The 23,426-nt window shown below is 43.8% G+C and overlaps 1 protein-coding gene across 4 annotated transcripts in view; it reads left to right on the top strand.

The window, feature by feature from the left end:
• The window catches only part of kdm3b (lysine (K)-specific demethylase 3B), a 99,194-nt gene that overhangs the window by 56,106 nt on the left and 19,662 nt on the right, over positions 1–23,426 (top strand). For 3 of the 4 annotated variants that reach the window (XM_078411262.1, XM_078411263.1, XM_078411261.1), the window contains exons 16-22: positions 10,734–11,043; positions 12,890–13,149; positions 14,883–15,152; positions 16,688–16,859; positions 17,256–17,346; positions 17,423–17,553; positions 22,647–22,766. In XM_078411262.1, coding sequence (XP_078267388.1) covers positions 10,734–11,043; positions 12,890–13,149; positions 14,883–15,152; positions 16,688–16,859; positions 17,256–17,346; positions 17,423–17,553; positions 22,647–22,766 — 1,354 coding nt within the window. The remainder of the gene's footprint in view (positions 1–10,733; positions 11,044–12,889; positions 13,150–14,882; positions 15,153–16,687; positions 16,860–17,255; positions 17,347–17,422; positions 17,554–22,646; positions 22,767–23,426) is intronic. The other variant, XM_078411264.1, reaches the window with a different exon arrangement.

Raw genomic sequence — 23,426 nt, 5'->3', positions numbered from 1 at the left:
GTAGACTGATGGGACTGAAGGCTGATAAATCCCCAGGGCCTGATGGTCTGCATCCCAGGGTACTTAAGGAGGTGGCTCTAGGAATAGTGGAAGCATTGGAGATCATTTTTCAATGTTCTATAGATTCAGGATCAGTTCCTGTGGATTGGAGGATAGCAAATGTTATCCCACTTTTTAAGAAAGGAGGGAGAGAGAAAACGGGTAATTATAGACCAGTTAGTCTGACATCAGTGGTGGGGAAGATGCTGGAGTCAATTATAAAAGACGAAATTGCTGAGCATTTGGATAGCAGTAACAGGATCATTCCGAGTCAGCATGGATTTACGAAGGGGAAATCGTGCTTGACAAATCTACTGGAATTTTTTGAGGATGTAACTAGGAAAATTGACAGGGGAGAGTCAGTGGATGTGGTGTACCTCGACTTTCAGAAAGCCTTCGACAAGGTCCCACATAGGAGATTAGTGGGCAAAATTAGAGCACATGGTATTGGGGGTAGGGTACTGACATGGATAGAAAATTGGTTGACAGACAGAAAACAAAGAGTGGGGATAAATGGGTCCCTTTCGGAATGGCAGGCAGTGACCAGTGGGGTACCGCAAGGTTCGGTGTTGGGATCCCAGCTATTTACGATATACATTAATGACTTAGATGAAGGGATTAAAAGTACCATTAGCAAATTTGCAGATTATACTAAGCTGGGGGGTAGTGTGAATTGTGTGGAAGATGCAATAAGGCTGCAGGGTGAGTGACTTGGACAGGTTGTGTGAGTGGGCGGATACATGGCAGATGCAGTTTAATGTAGATAAGTGTGAGGTTATTCACTTTGGAAGTAAGAATAGAAAGGCAGATTATTATCTGAATGGTGTCAAGTTAGGAAGAGGGGATGTTCAACGAGATCTGGGTGTCCTAGTGCATCAGTCACTGAAAGGAAGCATGCAGGTACAGCAGGCAGTGAAGAAAGCCAATGGAATGTTGGCCTTCATAACAAGAGGAGTTGAGTATAGGAGCAAAGAGGTCCTTCTACAGTTGTACCGGGCCCTGGTGAGACCGCACCTGGAGTACTGTGTGCAGTTTTGGTCTCCAAATTTGAGGAAGGATATTCTTGCTATGGAGGGCGTGCAGCGTAGGTTCACTAGGTTAATTCCCGGAATGGCGGGACTGTCGTATGTTGAAAGGCTGGAGCAATTAGGCTTGTATACACTGGAATTTAGAAGGATGAGGGGGGATCTTATTGAAACATATAAGATAATTAGGGGATTGGACACATTAGAGGCAGGAAACATGTTCCCAATGTTGGGGGAGTCCAGAACAAGGGGCCACAGTTTAAGAATAAGGGGTAGGCCATTTAGAACGGAGATGAGGAAGAACTTTTTCAGTCAGAGAGTGGTGAAGGTGTGGAATTCTCTGCCTCAGAAGGCAGTGGAGGCCAGTTCGTTGGATGCTTTCAAGAGAGAGCTGGATAGAACTCTTAAGGATAGCGGAGTGAGGGGGTATGGGGAGAAGGCAGGAACGGGGTACTGATTGAGAGTGATCAGCCATGATCGCATTGAATGGCGGTGCTGGCTCGAAGGACTGAATGGCCTATTCCTGCACCTATTGTCTATTGTCTATAAAGGAAGAGGTGGTGGGGTGGCATTGCTGGTTAAAGAGGAGATTCATGGAATGGTAAGGAGAAACATTAGCTTCGATGCTGTAGAATCTGCACTGGTGGAACAGCAAAATAGTCACGTGCAGAAAACGCTTGTTGGAGTTGTGTACAGACCACCAAACGGCAGTAGTGAGGTTGGGGACAGCATCAAGCAAGAAATTAGGGATGCGTGTAGCAAAGGTACAGCAGTTATCATGGGTGACTTTGATCTACATACAGTTTGGACTAACCAAATTGGTAACAACGCTGAGGAGGAGGATTTCCTGGAGTGTATACGGGATGGTTTTCTAAGCCAATATGTAGAGGAACCAACTAAAGGGCAGGCCATCCTAGGCTGGGTATTGTGTAATGAGTAAGGATTATTTGGCAATCTTGTTGTGCAAAGCCCCTTGGAAAGTGACATGGTTAATTCAGAACCAAGAGTCCTGAACTTAAAACAAAGTAACTTTGATGGCATGAGACAGGAATTGGCTAGGATAGACTGGCATCTGATACTTAAAGGGTTGACGGTGGATATGCAAGGCAAAGATTTAAAGTTTGCATGGACTAATTACAGCAATTGTTCATCCCTCTCTGAAGGCGGCTCAACCGTGGCTAACGAGGGTAATTAGGGGTAGTGTTAAATCCCAGGAAGAGGCATGTAAATTGGCCAGAGGAAACCAAACCGGAGGACTGGGAGGAATTTAGAATTCAACAGAGGACTAAGGGGTTAATTAAGAGCGGAAACATAGAGCATGAAATAAAGCTTGCGCGGAATACAAAAACTGATTGTTAAAGCTTCTAGAGATATGTGAAGAGAAAACGATTAGTGAAGGCAAATGTAGGTTCTTTCCAGTCAGAAACAGGTGAATTTATAATGGGAAACAAGGAAATGGCAGACCAGTTAAACAAGTACTCTGTTTGGTTTTGTCTTCACTAAGGAAGACACAATCTCCCAGAAATACTAGGGGACCGAGGATCTAGAGGGAGGGAGGAACTGAAGGAAATCCACATTAGTCTGGAAATGGTGTTAGGTAAACTGTTGGGACTGAAGGCAGATAAATCCCCAGGGCCTGATGGTCTGCATCCCAGAGTACTCACAGTGGTGGCCAAAGAAATCTTGGAAGCATTGGTGAACATTTTTCAATGTTTTATAGACTCTGGATCAGTTCGAGGGTACCTTGTGTACACTTTTTAAGAAAGGAGGGAGAGAAAATGGGGAATTATAGACCAGCTCACCTGACATTGGTAGTGGGGAAGATGCTTGAGTCGATTATTAAAGATATAATAGCGTAGGAAAAAAACTGCAGATGCTGGTTTAAATCGAAGGTAGACACAAAATGCTGGAGTAACTCAGCGGGACAGGCAACATCTCGGGAGAGAAGGAATGGGTAACATTTCGGGTCGAGACTCTTCTTCAGATGTAATAACCGCATTTGGAAGGCGGTGACAGGATTGGTCAAAGTCAGCATGGATTTATGAAGGGGAAATCATGCTTGACTAATCTTCCGGACGTTTTTGAGGATGTAACAAGTAGAATGGAAAAGGAAGAGCCAGTGGATGTTGTGTATCTGGACTTTCAAAAAGCCTTTGACAAGGTCTCACACAAGAGTGTGCAATTAGTGTGCAAAATTAGGGCACATGTTATTGGGGGTAGGGTATTGACATGGATAGAGAACTGGTTGGCAGACAGGAAGCAAAGAGTAGGAATTAACGGGTCCTTTTCAGAATGGCAGGCAGTGACTAGCGGGGTGCCGCAAGGCTCAGTGCTGGGGCCCCAGTTGTTTACAACATATATTAACGATCTAGACGAAGGAATTAAATGTAATATCTCCCAAGTTTGCGGATGACACAAAGCTGGATAGCAATGTGAGCTGTGAGGAGGCTGTTATAGACAATAGACAATAGGTGCAGGAGTAGGCCATTCAGCCATTAAGCCCTTCGAGCCAGCACCGCCATTCAATGCGATATGAGGCTGCAGGGTGACTTGGATTGGTTGGGTGAGTGGGCAGATGCATGGCAGATGCAGGGAAATGTGAATAAATGTGAGGTTATCCACTTTGGTGGCAAGAACAAGAAGGCAGATTATTATCTGAATGGTAGACACAAAACATGATCGCACAGATGAGCACCAGGTCTTAATCTCAAACGCCATTACTGATTTCATCACGTCTGGCTGTCTGCCTTCCACAGCCTCCAACCTTATCGTTTCCCAGCCCTGCACGGCCCATTTTTATCTTCTCCCCAAAATCCACAAACAAAACTGCCCTGGCAGACCCATTGTTTCTGCCTGCTCCTGTCCCACAGAAATGATTTCCACGTACCTCAATTCCATCCTATCCCCCCCCGGTCCAATCTCTCCCAACCTATGTCCAAGATGCCTCACATGCCCATCGTCTCTTTAATGACTTCCGCTTTCCGAGCCCCCACTCTCTCATCTTTACTTTGCACATTCAGTCAACTTTACACCTCCATCCCCCACCAGTAAGGCCTTAAAGCCCTCCGTTTTTTCCTCGACCGCAGAACCATCTACTTACACTCTACTTCGCCTAGCGGAGCTGGTCCTCGCCCTCAACAGCTTCTCCTTTGACTCCTACTATTTCCTTCAAGTCCAAGTCGTAGCTATGGGCCCCAGCTATGCCTGCCTCTTTGTAGGGTACGTTGAACAATCCCAGTTCCAGGCGTACACTTGCCCTATCCCCGAACTCTATCTCCGTTACATTGACGACTGCATTGGTGCTACCTCCTGCACCCATGCAGAATTCATGGACTTCATCAACCACCACCAATTTTCATCCTGCACTCAAATTTACTTGGACCATCTCCGACACCTCCTTCCCCTTTCTTGATTTCACAGTCTCCATCACAAGACGTCTATTACGAACCCACTGACTCCCATAACTATCACGACTACACTTCTTCCCACCCTGCTTCCTGCAAAGACTCTATCCCCTACTCCCAATTCCTCCATCTATGCCACATCTGTGCCCAAGATGAGGTATGTTCCATACCAGGACATCCAAGATGTCCTCATTCTTTAGGGAACGATGGTTCCCCTCTCCCATCATAGATGAGGCCTCACTCATGTCTCCTCCGCAGCTCCGACCTTGCTCCCCCTCTGCCTAGTCGCAACAGACAGAGTCCCCCTAGTCCTTACCTTCCACCCCATCAGTCGTCCAACGGGATCCCACCACTAGCCACATTTTTCCATCTCCACCCCTTTCCGCCTTCTGCACAGACCGTTTCCTCCTCAACTCCCTGGTTAACTCATCCCTTCCCACCATCCCCAGGTACCTTCCCCTGCAACCGCAGAAGATGCAACACCTGTCGCCACCTCCCTCGACTCTGTCCAGGGACCCCGACAGTTATTTCAGGTTAGGTTCACCTGCACCTCCTCCAACTTCATCTACTGTATCCGTTGTTCAAGATGTGGAATCTTATACATTGGCGAGACGAAAAGTAGACTGGGCGATCATTTCACGGAACATCTTCGCTCGGCCCGCCTGAACCTATGTGATCTCCCGGTTGCGGGACACTTTAATGACTTAGACGAAGGGATTAAAAGTACCATTAGCAAATTTGCAGATGATACTAAGCTGGGGGGTAGTGTGAATTGTGAGGAAGATGCAATAAGGCTGCAGGGTGACTTGGACAGGTTGTGTGAGTGGGTGGATACATGGCAGATGCAGTTTAATGTAGATAAGTGTGAGGTTATTCACTTTGGAAGTAAGAATAGAAAGGCAGATTATTATCTGAATGGTGTCAAGTTAGGAGGAGGGGGAGTTCAACGAGATCTGGGTGTCCTAGTGCATCAGTCAATGAAAGGAAGCATGCAGGTACAGCAGGCAGTGAAGAAAGCCAATGGAATGTTGGCCTTCATAACAAGAGGAGTTGAGTATAGGAGCAAAGAGGTCCTTCTACAGTTGTACCGGGCCCTGGTGAGACCGCACCTGGAGTACTGTGTGCAGTTTTGGTCTCCAAATTTGAGGAAGGATATTCTTGCTATGGAGAGCGTGCAGCGTAGGTTCACTAGGTTAATTCCCGGAATGGCGGGACTGTCGTATGTTGAAAGGCTGGAGCGATTGGGCTTGTGTACACTGGAATTTAGAAGGATGAGGGGGGACCTTATTGAAACATATAAGATAATTAGGGGATTGGACACATTAGAGGCAGGAAACATGTTCCCAATGTTGGGGGAGTCCAGAACAAGGGGCCACAGTTTAAGAATAAGGGGTAGGCCATTTAGAACGGAGATGAAGAACTTTTTCAGTCAGAGAGTGGTGAAGGTGTGGAATTCTCTGCCTCAGAAGGCAGTGGAGGCCAGTTCGTTGGATGCTTTCAAGAGAGAGCTGGATAGAGCTCTTAAGGATAGCGGAGTGAGGGGGTATGGGGAGAAGGCAGGAACGGGGTACTGATTGAGAGTGATCAGCCATGATCGCATTGAATGGCGGTGCTGGCTCGAAGGGCTGAATGGCCTACTCCTGCACCTATTGTCTATTGTCTAATTCTCCTTCCCATTCCTGCACGGACCTTTCTGTCTGAGGTCTCCTCCATTGTCAGAGTGAGGCTAAATGCAAATTGGAGGAACTGCATCTCATATTTCGCTTGGGCAGCTTACAGCCCAGTAGTATTTATATATTTCACTCACTTCAGGTAGCCCCGGCATTCCTTCTCTCTCTATCCCCCCCCCACCCAGGTCGCACTAGCTTCTCGTTTTCACCCTACAAACATCCTACAAGGATCAGATTCCAGAGGGACATAAGGAACTGCAACATCCTTTGTCTGACTGAGACATGGCTGACCCCGCTCGTGCCTGACCAGGTGATTTGCCCATCCGAGTCCTTCACTGTTTTCCGGGCGGACAGAACGGAAGAATCCCGGAAATCCAAGGGCGGAGGAGTCTGCTTCTTGACCAATAATAACTGGTGCAATCCTGGAAATATTAAGACGCTTTCTCGTTCCTGCTCGTCGGACCTGGAACATCTGACTATCTCATGCCGACCATTCTACCTACCCCGGGAGTTCAGCTCGGTGATCATCACAGCCGTCTATATCCCACCGCATGCGGACGCCGACATAGCACTGTCGACCCTACACGATGTGTTGTGTCGACACCAAAACAAGAACCCTGATGCGGCTGTGCTGGTGGCTGGAGATTTCAATAGGGGAAATCTCAAAAAGGTCATGCCCAACTTCTACCAACACATCACGTGTGTCACCAGGGGGGAAAGAACTTTGGACCACTGCTACACGCCGTTCAGGAAAGGCTTCAAGACCGTTTCTCTTCTCCTTTTGGAAAATCTGACCATGCTGCCATTTTCCTGCTGCCGGAGTATAAACAACGGATAGTACGGGAAGCGACAGTGACGAGGGACGTAAAGCGGTGGTCTGACCATTCAGAGGCCATGCTGCAGGATGCACTGAGCGAAGTCGACTGGAACATGTTCCAAGCAAGTTCCAGAGACGTAAATGAGTTTGCGGAAGCGGTTACGGACTTCATTGCCACAATAGCCAATACCATCATCCCCACGGTAAGGGTCAGTATCTTCCCTAACCAAAAACCCTGGGTGGACAGGTCTATTCGCGTGGCCTTGAATGCTCGCACCGCTGCTTACAACTCTGGCCTGACATCCGGCAACATGGACGACTACAAGGGAGAGACCTACCGACCGCGAAAGGCAGTGAAGGATGCAAAAAGGAGGTACCGGGACAAGATGGAATCACAGATGGAGCAGCAGGACACCAGGTGCCTTTGGCAGGGGCTACGGACAATAACTAGCTACAGGTCCAGCACCCCTTCAACCTGAAGTGCCGGCTCCTCCTTAGCTGATGACCTGAACTCTTTTTATGCACGGTTTGAGACGGGTAACACCACCAGCTCGCCGTCTAAAAACAGCACCGAAGGGGCGCTGGCTAGCGAGGCTGGAGGGGGATCCACCGCCAGGGATGTGCACACATTCTCGGTGTCCGAGCATGAGGTGAGGTGGGCTCTGACGCGTGTGAACACGAGGAAAGCTGGAGGCCCAGATGGTATATCTGGGCGAGTGCTAAAGTCTTGTGCTACTCAGCTTGCTCCAGTGCTCACCACAATATTCAACCTCTCCTTGGCCAAGTCCTTGGTCCCTGCATGCTTCAAAAGATCCATCATTGTACCGGTGCCAAAGAATGCCTCTCCAGCTTGTTTAAATGACTACCGACCGGTGGCCCTCACCTCGGTTGTCATGAAATGCTTTGAGAGGCTAGTCAAGAAGCACATCTGCGCCCTCCTTCCTCGCAACATGGACCCACTACAGTTCGCATACCGTCCGAACAGGTCCACGGATGATGCGGTCTCCCAGGTTCTACACACCGCTCTCTCTCATCTGGACAGCCAGGGGGGCTATGTGAGGATGCTGTTCATTGACTTTAGTTCAGCATTCAACACAATAGTCCCCAGCAGACTGGTTGAGAAGCTGCTTGAACTGGGGCTTAGCACCCCTCTGTGTGCCTGGGTCCTGGACTTTCTCACCGCCAGGCCCCAAGTGGTCAGGATGGGGGAACACACATCTCGCTCCCTCACCCTGAACATAGGATCCCCCCAGGGTTGCTTCCTTAGCCCCCTACTGTACTCCCTGTACACACATGACTGTGGGGCCAGGTTCAGCTCAAATTCCATCATCAAGTTTGCTGATGACACTGTGGTGGTGGGCCGGATCTCCAACAACGATGAGAAGGCCTACCGGGAGGAGGTGGCTGATCTGGCACTCTGGTGTCAGGACAATAGCCTCCTCTTGAATGTCACTAAAACGAAGGAGCTGATTGTGGACTTCAGAAGGGCTAAACATCCAAGGACGTACACGCCACTGGAGATAAATGGGTCTACTGTGGATAGGGTGAGCAGTTTTAAATACTTGGGAGTCCACATCACAGAGGATCTGACGTGGGCAACGCACATTGCCGCACTGGTGGGTAAGGCAAAGCAGCGCCTTTACCACCTTAGACAACTGAGGAAATTCAGAGTGTCTCTGAGGATCCTTCATTGCTTCTACTCTGGGGCTGTAGAGAGCATCCTGTCCAGCAACATTACAGTCTGGTTTGGGAACAGCTCTGCCCAGGACAGGATGGCCCTGCAGAGAGTAGTGCGTTCAGCAGAACACACCATGGGAACTACACTCGTCCCCCTGCAGGACCTATACATCAGGAGGTGCAGATCCAGAGCAAGCAAGATCATGAGGGACCCCTGCCACCCCAGTAACGGACTGTTCCAGATGCTATGATCAGGCAAACGCCTCCGCTGTCACGCTGTGAAAACGGAGAGAATGAGACGGAGTTTCTTCCCACAGGCCATCAGGACTGTCAACTTTTATAACTCCAGAGACTAAATTTTTGTCTACACTATAGTAACTTATTAACTTTATTTATATGCTGTAACTGTAATTCTTTTTTGTGCACAATCCGCAGGCATTGCCACTTTCATTTCACTGCATATCGTGTATGTGTATGTGACAAATAAATTTGACTTGACTTGACTAACAGTGGCCTGTTTCCTTCATCATTGTTACTTTTTTGCATATCTTTCATTTATTGTTCTTTATCTCTCCACATCATTGTCTATATCTCTCATTTTCCCAGTCTGAAGAAGGGTCTCGACCCGAAACGTCGCCCATTCCTTCTCTCCAGAGATGCTGCCTGTCCCGCTGAGTTACTCCAGCTTTTTGTGTCTATCTTCAGTTTAAACAAGCATCTGCAGTTCCTTCTTACACATTATCTGAATGTTGTCAGATTAGGAAAAGGGGAAATGTAACAAGACCTGAGTGTCCTTGTACATCAGTCACTGAAAGTAAGCATGTAGGTAGAGGAGGGAATGAAGAAAGCAAATGGAGTGTTGGCCTTCATAGCAAGAGGATTTGAGTATAGGAGCAAGGAGGTCCTACTCCAGTTGTACAGGTCCCTGGTGCGACCACACCTGGAGTATTGTGTGCAGTTTTGGTCTCCTAATTTGAGGAAGGACATTCTTGCTATTGAGGGAGTGCAGTGGAGGTTCACCAGGTTAATTCCCAGGATGACAGGACTGACATATGATGAAAGAATGGATCGACTGGGCTTATATTCACTGGAATTTAGGATGAGAGGGGATCTTATAGAAACATACAAAATTCTTAAGGGATTGAACAGGCTAGATACAGGAAAAATGTTGTTGATGTTGGAGTCCAGAATCAGGGGTCACAGTTTAAGAATAAGGGCTGAGGTGAGGAAAAACCTTTTCACCCAGAGAGTTGTGAATCTGTGGAATTCTCTGCCACAGAAGGCAGTGGAGGCCAATTCACTGGATGTTTTCAAGAGATAGTTAGATCTAGCTCTTGGGGCTAACGGAATCAAGGGATACGGGGAGAAAGCATGAATGGGGTACTGATTTAGGATGAGCAGCCATGATCATATTGATGGGCCGAGTGGCCTACTCGTACCTATTTCTGTGTTTCTAGATGTCGGCACGATGATAGCAGGTTCATTAATGTATCTTTGCCATGGGTAAATTGTGATAATGTATATGATGGATTTGGGTGGGAGGAGGGAGAGGGCTTAATGCGAGGTATTAAGTACCAGAAAAGAGACAAGACTGCAGCTTGTCAAGGCGTATTACTTGGGAATGCAGGTGTTTATCATTCACCATCCACTGGAGCTGTAGAAGATTGTTGCCTAGTGTGGAAAAGTACATTTAAAAAGGATAACAATGTTGATATATTATTTTCTAGAACACTGAAAAAATTGGGCAAAAAATAAATTGTTTGAAATTCTGAATGGAAGCAACAAGGTTGCTTAAAGAAGACAGTTCCAGTCACAAAAATCACAAAATCAAATGTACAATGCAGGAGAAAAATCTTCAGACCTCTGATTCTAATTCAGCAATTAAGCCTTAAGCGAATTCCATAACCTCGAGTCCATTCCAATGCATGGATTGGACAGGTGATTGAGAGATGAGAAATTAGGAATAGCAGTATTGATCATATGAAAGTTAAAGCCCAACTTGGACTTATGGCCAATGGTTTGTTTCCTGTGTTTTAATTAAGTCTTACTTTTGTACAACAGTGAATGATTTAGTATTATTTTAAATTCTGAATTCCTTTAGCTTTCAACCAATCTTCCCAGTCCTGCTCCAGCAATTATTTCGAACGAAGTGTCTGTAAGTGGTGGAGGCTCTGTGATGTTACCTCAATCCGATGGGAGTTTAACAGAGGTGAAACCAGAGTCAGCTGGAGAAGCCAGTAATATGAACCTGGCTGATGATAATTGCAATAACATCAGCTTTGCAAGTGACAATGAAGGTTTTTCCACCACTTCAACATTGAAGGACACAACACTGAGTTCAGCTGATACTACATCTGCACTGCACTGGTTGGCTGACCTGGCCACACAGAAGGCTAAGGAGGAGAAAAAAGGTAAGATTCCTTTTATATTTTAACTGTTGCGTTCATATCCTGAGAAGTCTCTATTCTTGGGCTGTTTGTGGAATTGATTATGTTGCTCTACTGATCATTTCTTTGCTGGTAACAAGAAAGTTGTAAGATATTACTACATAGAATATATATTTTAAATTCTGTAGTTACTGCCTGCTATTTCCATTCATAACAGGTAATCACTTAAATATGTTCTTGCAGGGAGAGATGCTTAAAATGAGTATTTTATCTAACTTTGGCCCAAATAATGAGCATGGTCACCTAATTTATGTACATCACTTTTCAACTTCTTTACATCCTTCTCACTATTACCTTTCAAAGTGCATGAACACATTGCTACAAGAAGATCCCATTACTTTGTGCCAGCTCCCAGCAGAGCAATCCCATCAGTTCGCATTCCCCTATTTCCCTGCAGCCCCCCATCTTATTCTCTCTCATGCCCATCACCTCTCCTTTGCTTTTGCCACTCACCTTTTAAGGTGATTCATAGTAACCAACTAATACTCCTGATTCCCTAACTTTCTATGACATTTATTTACCTCAACTTCAAAATGAATAATTGTTTGAAATTAGCGGCAAGGTGTAGTTGAACATTGGGATTGTTCCAGATTTTTATTGCCCTTTTTTGTGAAAAGTGCTTTTGAATTTTAGTCCCGATTCTTTTTCCCGATTCATGTTAGAATCCCTCACCAGTGAAAATGGTTTCCCCATCTGCTTCACCTTGTCAGATTCCTTTGCCATTTTGAGCACTTAACCTTCTAATAAGAATACAACTCAAGTTCATGGGGTCAGCTTCATCTGTTTTTTTGTTGAGTTAGCTTACTCTTGAGAAGGTTACATATGGTATTCTTTGGTTTATAAGTTTAATATAGTTACAAAATAATGAAATGTGGGGCACCTTTAAAGAAACTGAATGTCCCCGATCCAGAATTCAGGTTCTGTTGAGAATGATCTGCTTGGGTGTGGTGCCAAATGTGGGTCTTAAAAATGTTGTAACATGTTACTGCTGTTTAAAAACAAGTAATAGTTATGCATCTGACTCTCTTGGGAATTAAAAACTGATCCTTCCTCTGTGCCGGATTTTGTTTATTTTGAAAACATTTTTAGGGGATTTTGTATTTGATAATATTCTTCAAAGGAGACCAGCATTCACATGGTTTGGTTAATCTCTGACAAAGTATTTCAGACGTGAATCATTAACTACTCCTTCCATCTCGTCTGTCTGGTTCTTGCATTTTCTGTTTTAATTTCAAATTTCCAGCATCTACATTTATTTTTGGTTTTCTTCCACAAAAAAATGTAAGTTTGCATTCCTAAATTTGTCTCTTTATTCCTGTGCGTGCCAGATTTTCAAACCTCCCAAAATGAAATTGTATACGAATGATGTCAGGGTAATCGGCATATGTTTAACTAACACAATTCAGATACAGGTTCACTGAATTTAGTGTTTGGTGACAATTGTACCTTTTCAAATGTTTTATGGGTATTCAGTTTCTTAGGTGATAGTACAGCTAGTAACATTACAAATTTAATTGAATGTTGGTGATAATTGGCGAACATTAACGTAACTATAGGAGTGATGAAACTGCCCTCTTAGATCTTGTTTCCTTGGATTGGTTTTGTGGGCGTTCACTTCTAAAGTACATAAAGATTTTCAAACCTCCCCGAGTGGTTGTGATGTGGGCATTTACAAATGGCAAATATGGAAGCTTTCACTTATAGCAACTACACTGTTAACCAACCTTTGTAGTAGACAAAGAATATTGTTGCTTTTGCTAATGCATTTTATAATTTGCTAGTTCAACATTTCATTTTCCTTTCTTCCCAGAAAACAGTAATTCTTTGAGATCTGTGTTGAGCCAAAATCAAGACTGTAAGCCTCCATTAGCTCTGGATTCATTTAATGCTTTGTCCAAGCCTCCCTCCATTTTAGAACCATTCAGCAGTCTTTTATCTGGAGGCCCCTCAACCACCAAGAATGAAGGGTCAAGCCTTAGGGATCTTCTAAATTCTGCCCCAGGAAAGTTACAACGGGGTGCTGCTGAGACCAACCTTCCATTTCCTTCTGTCTTCACGTCTGTCCCAACGGTGAGTATGTCTAAGCACAACAGCACAATATTAGACGTTCGAATAAAGTGAAAATGGTGATATTTATCATATGACTACACCAAGTGGGTGGGGGGGGGGGGGCGCGCATTACTTAAAGGTCCGGGGGGCGGGGGAGGGGGGGAGGGCAAGAGCTGATCTCTTGAAGACGTGCAGGTCCCATTGTGACGTCACGGGCGGGGGCACGAGCTCATCTCACAGTCGCACGGGTCCCATTGTGACGTCACACACTGAACACCTTCAAGAAATGGGTTAGAAAGGAAATTTGAAATCTTTAAAATCTCTCTCGCTTTAAAAATGTAGCTTCAATTTGAATGAGAGTTGTTAGAGATTATGCCCAGGATAATGGTGAGTATGGTGGTGCAAAAATTGTGGCGCTATGGTGTACCGTTTTAGCTGTGCGAACCAAAAAAGTTATGCTGCACACATACACACGGACAGAATGATTGATATCTAGATAGATAGATAGATAGATAGATAGATAGATAGATAGATAGATAGATAGATAGATAGATAGATAGATAGATAGATAGATTCATAGATAGATAGATTCATAGATAGATAGATTCATAGATAGATAGATAGATAGATAGATAGATAGATAGATTCATAGATAGATTCATAGATAGATAGATAGATAGATAGATAGATTCATAAGAGGCTGAGGGGGATAGAAATTTCTCTGAGGGGAGTACAAGATATTTACGGTTGAGATGGAAAAAGGAATTGAGTGTTTTGGGACATAACATACTGAACGGTGGGACAAGTGCTGGGCATCTGGCAGCCTGTTCCTGCACCTGTTTCTTTTTAATTTAGCTATAGTTTTTTTTTAAAAATCTGGTTAACTGGTGTCTTTCAGGAAAGAATGACTGCTATCCCTTTGCAACCTGATCTATGAGAATTGTAGACTGATATGGCTGATTATTAGCAAGCCACTTTGTAAAATTTAAAACCAATAAGAATAACAGTAGATTACTCGCATTGGCCTGGCTATTGGATTGTGACGAGGAAAGACTGGCCTATCTCCACTAACCTTGCGCATTGCTCACTAGTGTCTGAGGCTTTTTTAAATAGAGATACCTGTCCAACAGAGGACTCAACCAGCAGTCTAGCATGCTCATGCTCTCAAAATCATACTTTTCGTCCAATGTCCCAGACTGCTTTGTCACAACCCATGGGTATCCCCAGCATCCAGACCCTAAGAATCGTCGACATTGATTCCATGCGCTATACCCATGCACTCTGACATTCAGATATGGACAATTGCTCTCCCTCAGCCTTCCAAACTCCACAGTGAATTCTAGGTAGTGGAGAGCTAGATAGAGCTCGTAAGGATAGCGTAGTCAGGAGGTATGGGGAGAAGGCAGGAATGGGATACTGATTGAGAATGATCAGCCATGATCACGTTGAATGGTGGTACTGGCTCGAAGGGCCGAATGGCCTACTCCTGCACCTATTGTCTATCAATATACATCATCTAAAGAGGATTGTTAGTCTGTTAATGAGTTCCCATCAGTTCTATTCTGCCGCAGAAAGGGAAATCAATATCTAAGGATTTGAAGTGTTTTCATTCCTATGTTATGTGTAGAATGGAATGATATAAAACAATAAATTTGGACATTCCATCTAGAATGCAAAACGATACAATTTTAAATGACTTTTGTTAACATCTGAGGCCTTTAATTTTTTTACTGTAGCTTTTTTGTTTTTAATAGACCGAAAAGGGAAAAGGAGGGCTACCAAATTTCCTGGATCACATAATTGCGTCGGTGGTAGAGAACAAAATGTCTACTGACCCATCAAAACGAAGTGGGAATTGTACAGAGGCAATGAAGGAGACCAAGAAGCAAGGTGTGATGGAAATGAGCGTTCTAGACCCAAACACGCAGCACTGCTGGCTCTGTGATGGCCGCCTTCTCTGCCTGCAAGACCCCAGCAACAAAAATAACTGGAAGATCTTTAGGGAGTGCTGGAAGCAGGGTCAGGTACACAATACATACATTCTGAGTACGTTTCTCGCTGGATGTGTAACAAGGGAAAGAGAACTCTCCCTTACAGTTGGGTAGAATGGACTAGCATTTATTGTTGCACGAGTAGTTTATTAATGGAACCATTTCAAAACGTCCAATGGATATCTAAATTCTTCTTCATTATGGATGCACATTGTACCATCCTCTCCAAATAGAATAAGTCATCATCATATATCATCATCATCATATATATACAGCCGGAAACAGGCCTTTTCGGCCCTCCAAGTCCGTGCCGCCCAGCGATCCCCGTACATTAACACTATCCTACACCCACTAGGGACAATTTTTACATTTACCCAGCCAATTAACCTACATACCTGTACGTGTTTGGAGTGTGGGAGGAAACCGAAGATCTCGGAGAAAACCCACGCAGGTCACGGGGAGAACGTACAAACTCCTTACAGTGCAGCACCCGTAGTCAGGATCGAACCTGAGTCTCCGGCGCTGCATTCGCTGTAAAGCAGCAACTCTACCGCTGCGCTACCGTGCCGCCCTTTGAAACTTTGAGCCCATTTCAGTTCCATTTTCCCCTTTATATAATTTGCTGTGGGATTATTGCTCACTTTTCCATTCCTGCCAGAATACCATGAAATGTACAATTTTAGCAATTAATCTAACACTTTATCATAATCTCAGAATTCTCAATGAATTTAGAACCTTTCAAAGTTCTAAACTCATGTCGGTCTGTAGAGTATGTAGATTAATTAACCTGGCATGTGTAGGAAAGAACTGCAGGTGCTAGTTTAAACTGGAGATAGACAGAAACGAGTTTCTGGAGTAACTCGGTGGTTCAGACAGCATCACTGGAGAAAAGAAATAAGTAGTGTTTTCCTAAAATCCTTCTGACCTGGCTTCATTGACAATTCTCAATCTGTTCTCTGTATGACAACCTCTTATTACCAAGTGTATCATGTTGAGTGTCAGACCCTTTGTTTGATTTTGCATTAATATGGTATCAGGGTGGCACGTTGATTTGCTGCCTTACAACAGGTTTTCTCCCATACACCAAAGACATACAGGTTTGTAGGTTAATTGGCTTCTTTAAATTGTACCTCGTGTGTAGGATGGAACTAGTATAGAGGTGATCACTGGTCGGCGTGGACTCTGTGGGCCGAAGGGCCTATTTCCACGCTGTATCTCTAAACTAAATTAAACTAACATTTTAGAATTCAAATGCCTGAAATAAGGATTACTTTTGTTTTCTAAGCTTTGTATTCAAAGTGTACTGTACGATTTGTTTATATCAAAAGCCTTGCCTTTTCATTTTGGACTGCTTAAACAGCCAAAAGGAGTATGAGAAAATATATAATGGAAGCATCAGATGGTTTCATAATTGGGGAGGAAGTTCAAGCCGCTAGCCCGGATTTTTGTTTGGTACTAACTGTTATTGGGCAATAATTTACTCAGCATTGTTTAGAAAGATCGAAGTGAATTAATGAGGGCTCTGTGCATGCTCACTAACCCATTCTCCAACGTAATGTTCTTCTCAGCCCGTGTTGGTATCCGGTGTACATAAGAAGCTTAACGCAGCCCTCTGGAAACCTGAAGCTTTCAGCCAGGAGTTTGGAGACCAAGAGGTTGATCTAGTCAACTGCAGAAACTGTGCGATCATCTCTGATGTTAAAGTTCGGGACTTTTGGGATGGTTTCGAGATTATTGCAAGTAAGTGCAGAAACTACTTTGCAAAGATAAATTATTTCATAAAAAGTGCAAGTTACGACAAGGGAAATGGAATTTTGATTGTATGTCAAATAATTAATATGAAATATTGAAGATGCTGTTCTAGAGATAAGTCTGATCCCTTTGAACATCCCTTTGAACATCTATATTTTACAATCTCATTTCAGTTAATTTTTTTTGTACTAGGGAGAACAACCTTGTATTTTTCCTCATTGTATTCCATCTACCATGTTGCCACCGCACACTAAGCATTAATACTCTGCATCTAAGATATTTGCACATTGTTCTGTGTGGTCAACAAACTTGGACACATTATATAGAATATTTTACCCATTGAGGCAATCTTAATTCTTCTCATTTTACTTATTTTGTCTGCAGAACGTTTAAAGTCTGAGGAAGGGCATCCCATGGTTTTAAAACTCAAAGACTGGCCTCCGGGTGAAGATTTTAGGGATATGATGCCAACCAGGTAATAGCTTTTTAATTTTGCGTCAACATCCGGATGGTAAATATGAGACATTAGCCTCTCACTGCTTGTTTTACAGGTTTGATGACTTGATGAACAACCTTCCTTTACCTGAATACACAAAGAGAGATGGGAGATTAAATCTGGCATCAAGGCTCCCAAACTATTTTGTGCGACCTGACCTCGGACCAAAGATGTACAATGCCTATGGTAAGTATCGCAAATTGCATTAATATGTTCTGTTTGTGTAGGATAAGACTTGATATTTTGCTTCATGCCCTTCCACAAAGTAAATCAAGGTTGCAAGGTGATCTTGGAGATGTATAAAATTATGAGGCAAATGGATAGGGTGAATGCACTGAATCTTTTACCCAGAGTAGGGGAATCATGAACCAGAGGAACATGAGTTTAAGGTGAGAGAGGAAAGATTTAATAGGGACCTGAGGGCAACCTTTTCAAATGGAGGGTGATGGGATATGGAGCCAGAGGAGGTAGTTAAGGCAGCTAATTTAACAACATTTAAAAGACATTTGGAGAGGTACATGGATAGGAAACGTTTAGAGTGACATGGCCACGTGCGGGCAGATGGGACTCTCATAGATGCACATCTTGGGTCGGCATGGACAAGTTGGGTCGAAGGACCTGTTTCCATGTTGTGACTCTGACACTGCAGAGCTAATTACTAGGCCTGGGATGTTCATGTTTAAAATCTTCTATTTCTGTCATGTAAAACCTCTAAACTTGCCTTGTTTATTGCACAGTTACATAGAAACATAGAAAATAGGTGCAGGAGGAGGCCATTTGGCCCTTCGAGTCAGCACCGCCATTCATTGTGATCATGGCCGATCATCTACAATCAGTAACCTGTGCCTGCCTTCTCCGCATACCCCTTGATTCCACTAGCCCCAAGAGCTCTATCTAGCTCTCTTAAATTCACCCAGTGAATTGGCCTCCACTGCCCTCTGTGGCAGAGAATTCCACAAATTCACAACTCTCTGGGTGAAAAAGTTTCTTCTCACCTCAGCTTTAAATGCCCCCCCCCCCCCCCCTTTATTCTTACATTGTGTCCCCTGGTTCTGGACCCCCAATATTGGGAACATTTTTCCTGCATCTAGCTTGTCTGGTCCTTTTATGATTTTATACGTCTCTATAAGATCCCTTCTTATCCTTCTAAACTCCAGTGAATACAAGCCTAGTCTTTCCAATCTTTCCTCATATGACAGTCCCTCCATCCCAGGGATTAACCTCGTGAACCTACGCTGCACTGCCTCAATTGCAAGGATGTCCTTCCTCAAATTAGGAGACCAAAACTGCACACAATACTCCAGATGTGGTCTCACCAGGGCCCTATACAACTGCAGAAGGACCTCTTTGCTCCTGTACTCAAATCCTGTCGTTATGAAGGCCAACTTGCCATTAGCTTTCTTCACTGCCTGCTGTACCTGCACGCTTACTTTCAGTTACTGGTGTGCAAGGACACCAAGGTCTCGCTGCACTTCCCCTTTACCTAATCTGACCCCATTGAGATAATAATCTGCTTCCTTATTTTTGCCGCCAAAGTGGATAACCTCACATTTATCTACATTATTGCCATGCATCCGCCCACTCACTCAACCTGTCCAAGTCACCCTGCAACCTCCTAACATCCTCTTAGCAGTTCACACTACCACCCAGCTTTGTGTTATCCGCAAACTTGCTAGTGTTACTTCTAATTCCATCATCCAAATTATTGATATATATTGTAAATAGTTGCGGCCCCAGCACCAAGCCTTGCGGCACTCCACTCTCCACTGCCTGCCATTCTGAAAAGTTAGGCCGAACATAAGGTTTGCAGGCCTTTATTGCATGACTATTGTCACCTCACTTTAGTTTGTTAACCTTGGTACGGTAGGTTTTGATGTTTCCAGTATGATTCTTTAGTAAACCTTCAACAATCTTATTCATGAAAATTTAGATTTAGACTTTACTTGACGAGCATCATACCTTCTTTTGTTTGGCCTTGCAGAAATGCAAAATCATTGGCATGGTTCCACTCTAACTCAATAGTTGCATTCTTAAAAAAGCTTGTATTAGAGATCACTGTGTGTAAAGCGATTGTAAATGGAAAAAGGGAACTCGAAGGTAGAGGCTTCTCTACCTTTCCCCTGTGGGGTTTTCAAAAGTAATGGTCTCTTTTAATAGTTTCAATATATTTTTACATTGTTTATTTGTTATATTGTTTAATAGAGTATTATTGCACAAATGTCAATGGAAGTGATTCCTTGTCAATTTCCATGACCACGCATGGTGAAACTGACACACTGAACTTAAGAGACAAAGGTATCTAATTACTGGGGGGAGCATAGTGTGTGGAAACAGGCCCTTCCGCCCAACTTGCTCACACCAGCTAATGTCCCAGCTACAATAGTCTCACCTGCCTGTGTTTGGTTCATATCCTTCCAAATCTGTCCTATCCATATACCTGTCTAACTGTTTCTTAAATGTTGGGATAGTCCCAGCCTCAACTACCTCCTCTGGCAGCTTGTTCCATTCACCCACCAGCCTTTGTGTGAAAACGTTACCTCTCAGATTCCTATTAAATCTTTTCCCCTTCACCTTAAACCTATGTCCTCTGGTCCTCAATTCACCGACTCTGTGAAAGAGACTCTGTGCATCTACTCGATCTATTTCTCTCATGATTTTATACATAGAAACATAGAAAATAGGTACAGGAGGAGGCCATTCGGCCCTTCGAGCCTGCAATGCCATTCAATATGATCATGGCTGATCATCCAGCTCAGTAACCTGTACCTGTCTTCTCTCCATACCCCCTGAACCCTTCAAGATTCAAGATTCAAGATAGCTTTATTTGTCATCCAATATTGGACGAAATTCAGTCACCCACAGTCCAACAATAAAAGCATTAAATAAGCATTAAAATTACACAACCCCAAAAAACTCCCAAAACACAGTCCAACAATAAAAGCATTAAATAGGCATTCAAATTACACAACCCCAAAACCCCCAAAACACAGCCCAACAATAAAAGCATTAAATATGCATTCAAATTACACAACCCCAAAACCCCCAAAAACACAGTCCAACAATAAAAGCATTAAATAGGCATACAAATTACCCAACCCCAAAAACACACAAAAAAAGAAACATCCATCAAAGAAACATCCATCACAGTGAGTCTCCTCCAGTCCTCTCTCTCCTCACTGTGATGGAAGGCCACAATGTCTTTCCCTTCTCCTGCTGTCCTCGCCCGCAGTCAGGTTGTTGTGGTTGCAGGCCGCGCCGGACGGTCCACAGCGGGCCAAGCCCAAGGCGCGTCGCGTCGCAGCCGCTCCCGCAGCCTCCGAAGACGGCCGGCTCCGCTGATGAAAAGTCCGATCCGGGGCGGGCGAACACGCTGCTGCTGCCGCTGTTGTTGCACGTCGGGGCGGTCGTGGCTCCTGACATTGAAGCCCCCGCCCAGCAGAGAAATATCCCGCGGCCATCTTAGGCCGCGCCGGACGGTGAAATGTCCGCGCCCCAAGCCCCGCGATCCGGGGTGGGCGAACACCATAAGGGCCATATCTAACTCCCTCTTAAATATAGCCAATGAACTGGCCTCAACTACCTTCTGCGGCAGAGAATTCCACAGACTCGCCACTCTTTGTGTGAAGAAATGTTTTCTCATCTCGGTCCTAAAAGACTTCCTCCTTATCCTTAAGCTGTGACCCCTGGTTCTGGACTTCCCCAACATCGGGAACAATCTTCCCGCATCTAGCCTCTCCAACCCCTTAAGAATTTTATATGTTTCAATAAGATCCCCCCTCAGTCTTCTAAATTCCAGTGAGTATAAGCCCAGTCTATCCAGTCTTTCTTCATATGAAAGTCCTGCCATCCCAGGGATCAATCTGGTGAACCTTCTCTGTACTCCCTCTAAGGCTAGAATGGCCAATTGATCAAGATCCTGCTGCAATTTCTCACAACCATCTTCACCATCTGCAAAACCACCCACTTTTGCCTTCCACGAAGTCAATTTTCTATCCATTCAGCTACAGTGCCCTCCATAATGTTTGGGACAAAGACCTATCATTTATTTGCCACTGTACTCCACAATTTGAGATTGTTAATAGAAAAATTCACCTGTGGTTAAATTGCACTTTGTCAGATTTTAATAAAGGCCATTTTTATACACTTTGGTTTCACCATGTAGAAATTACAACTGTGTTGTTGCATATCCTTTGCATTGAGTTTGCTTTTTTTCTACCGATTCAACTTGCAGATTAACTTTTTGGGACTCCTGCGGCAGCACTCCCTAGTCCTTTTGCGCCTCTGAATTCTGAAGAAACTCTCTCTTGCTATCCTCTTTTTTATTATTTGCTAGCCTACCTTTGTATTTCATCTTTTCTCCCCGTATTGCCTTTTAATTACCTTCTGGTGTTCTTTAAAAGTTTCCCAATCCTCTGGCTTCCCACTAATCTTTGCTGTGTTATATGCCTTCTCTTTTAGTTTTAGACTGTCCTTGACTTCCCTTGTCAGCCACAGTCGCCTCTATCTCCCCCTGGACCTTTCTTTCTCTTTAGAAAGAAAAGATCCTGCATCTTCCGAATTATTCCCCGAAATTCCTGCCTTTGCTGTTCCACCATCCTACTAGGGGTACATTTCCAGTCAACTTTTGCCAGCTCCTCCCTCATACCTCTGTAATCCCATTTGCTCAGCTGTAATACCGACACATACTATTTCACCTTCTCCCTCTCAAATTGCAGGTTAAATCTAATCATATTGCGGTTGCTACGTCCTAATGGTTCCTTTACCTTGATATCCCTTGTCAAATCTGGTTTAGTACACATCACTAAATCCAGAATTGCCTTTTCTCTTGTAGACTCCAGTACAAGTTGCTCTAAGAAACCATCTCGGAGGCACTCTACAAATTCTCTTTATCGGGGTCCATTCCCAACCTGATTTTCCCAGTCTACCTGCATATTGAATCTCCTGTGACCACCGTAGCATTAACTTTCTTGCATGCCGATTGTATTCTTGATGTAACTTGTACCCTCTATCCTGGCTACCGTTTGGGGGTCTGTAAATAACTCTCATTAGAGACTTTTTACTCTTACAATTTCTCAGCTCTTCTTGCTGGCTGGATAGCACGCAACAAAAGCTTTTCATTGTACCTCGGTACATGTGACAATAAACTAAACTAAATTTGGATAAACCTCCAGAACATTACTTTGTTACTGGTTTCAAATAAAACTTGCTATTTATCAGGTCTTTGAAGTTGTGTATTTTATTGATTCCATGTGGTATTCAAAATAAACTCTTTTCTTTAGGATTAATAACAACAGAAGATCGAAAAGTTGGAACAACAAATCTCCATCTAGATGTGTCTGATGCGGTTAACGTGATGGTTTATGTTGGTATACCAATAGGGGAGAGCAACCATGAAGAGGGTGAGTTCAGTCACTGTAAAATGTTAGTTTCAGTGCTAAGTAACTCATTCTGGTTCTGTCATTATTTCACTTCAACATTAATCATTTTTATACAATTGAAAAATTATGTCTTCCATTATCTAATATTTCCACTGAATGCACAGCCATGTAACAGCTGAATTAACAGTTGTTAACAATTTGAATTTGAATGAACAGTTCCTTTGAATTAACAGTTCCCCTTGGTTTCAGTAGTGAAATTGAGTTGCATTATTATGTGGAAGATCTAAAACGTGTCATGTACCCACGTACAAAAATCAGTGGAAGAATTCCTTTTTATCCAACAAAGATTATCAGATATTTAGGAGCAGTGAGGGAAAAGAAAGTCAATGAAAATAGAAAAAGGATGAATAAAACATGAGGCCAGGATAAACAAGATCAAATTTCATGCCCAAGATTTTTTTCATTTTGGACCCATGAGATTTGTTGCAAATTGAAAATGCCACTTTTTCCAGACACTGTTTTCTATGTTGTTTCCAGAGGACTTTTTGTGCACAACCCGCAGGCATTGCCACTTTCATTTCACTGCACATCGAGTATGTGTATGTGACAAATAAATTTGACTTGACTTCCGTTGACCCAAATAAGGTCTTGTTGTATTGTGGTTTTGAAAAATTGGGATTT

Source organism: Rhinoraja longicauda, chromosome 14, assembly GCF_053455715.1.
Source record: "Rhinoraja longicauda isolate Sanriku21f chromosome 14, sRhiLon1.1, whole genome shotgun sequence".
Taxonomy (NCBI): Eukaryota; Metazoa; Chordata; class Chondrichthyes; order Rajiformes; family Arhynchobatidae; genus Rhinoraja; species Rhinoraja longicauda.
Note: the sequence above shows the minus strand (reverse complement) of the source record. Positions and strands in the feature narration are given on the sequence as shown.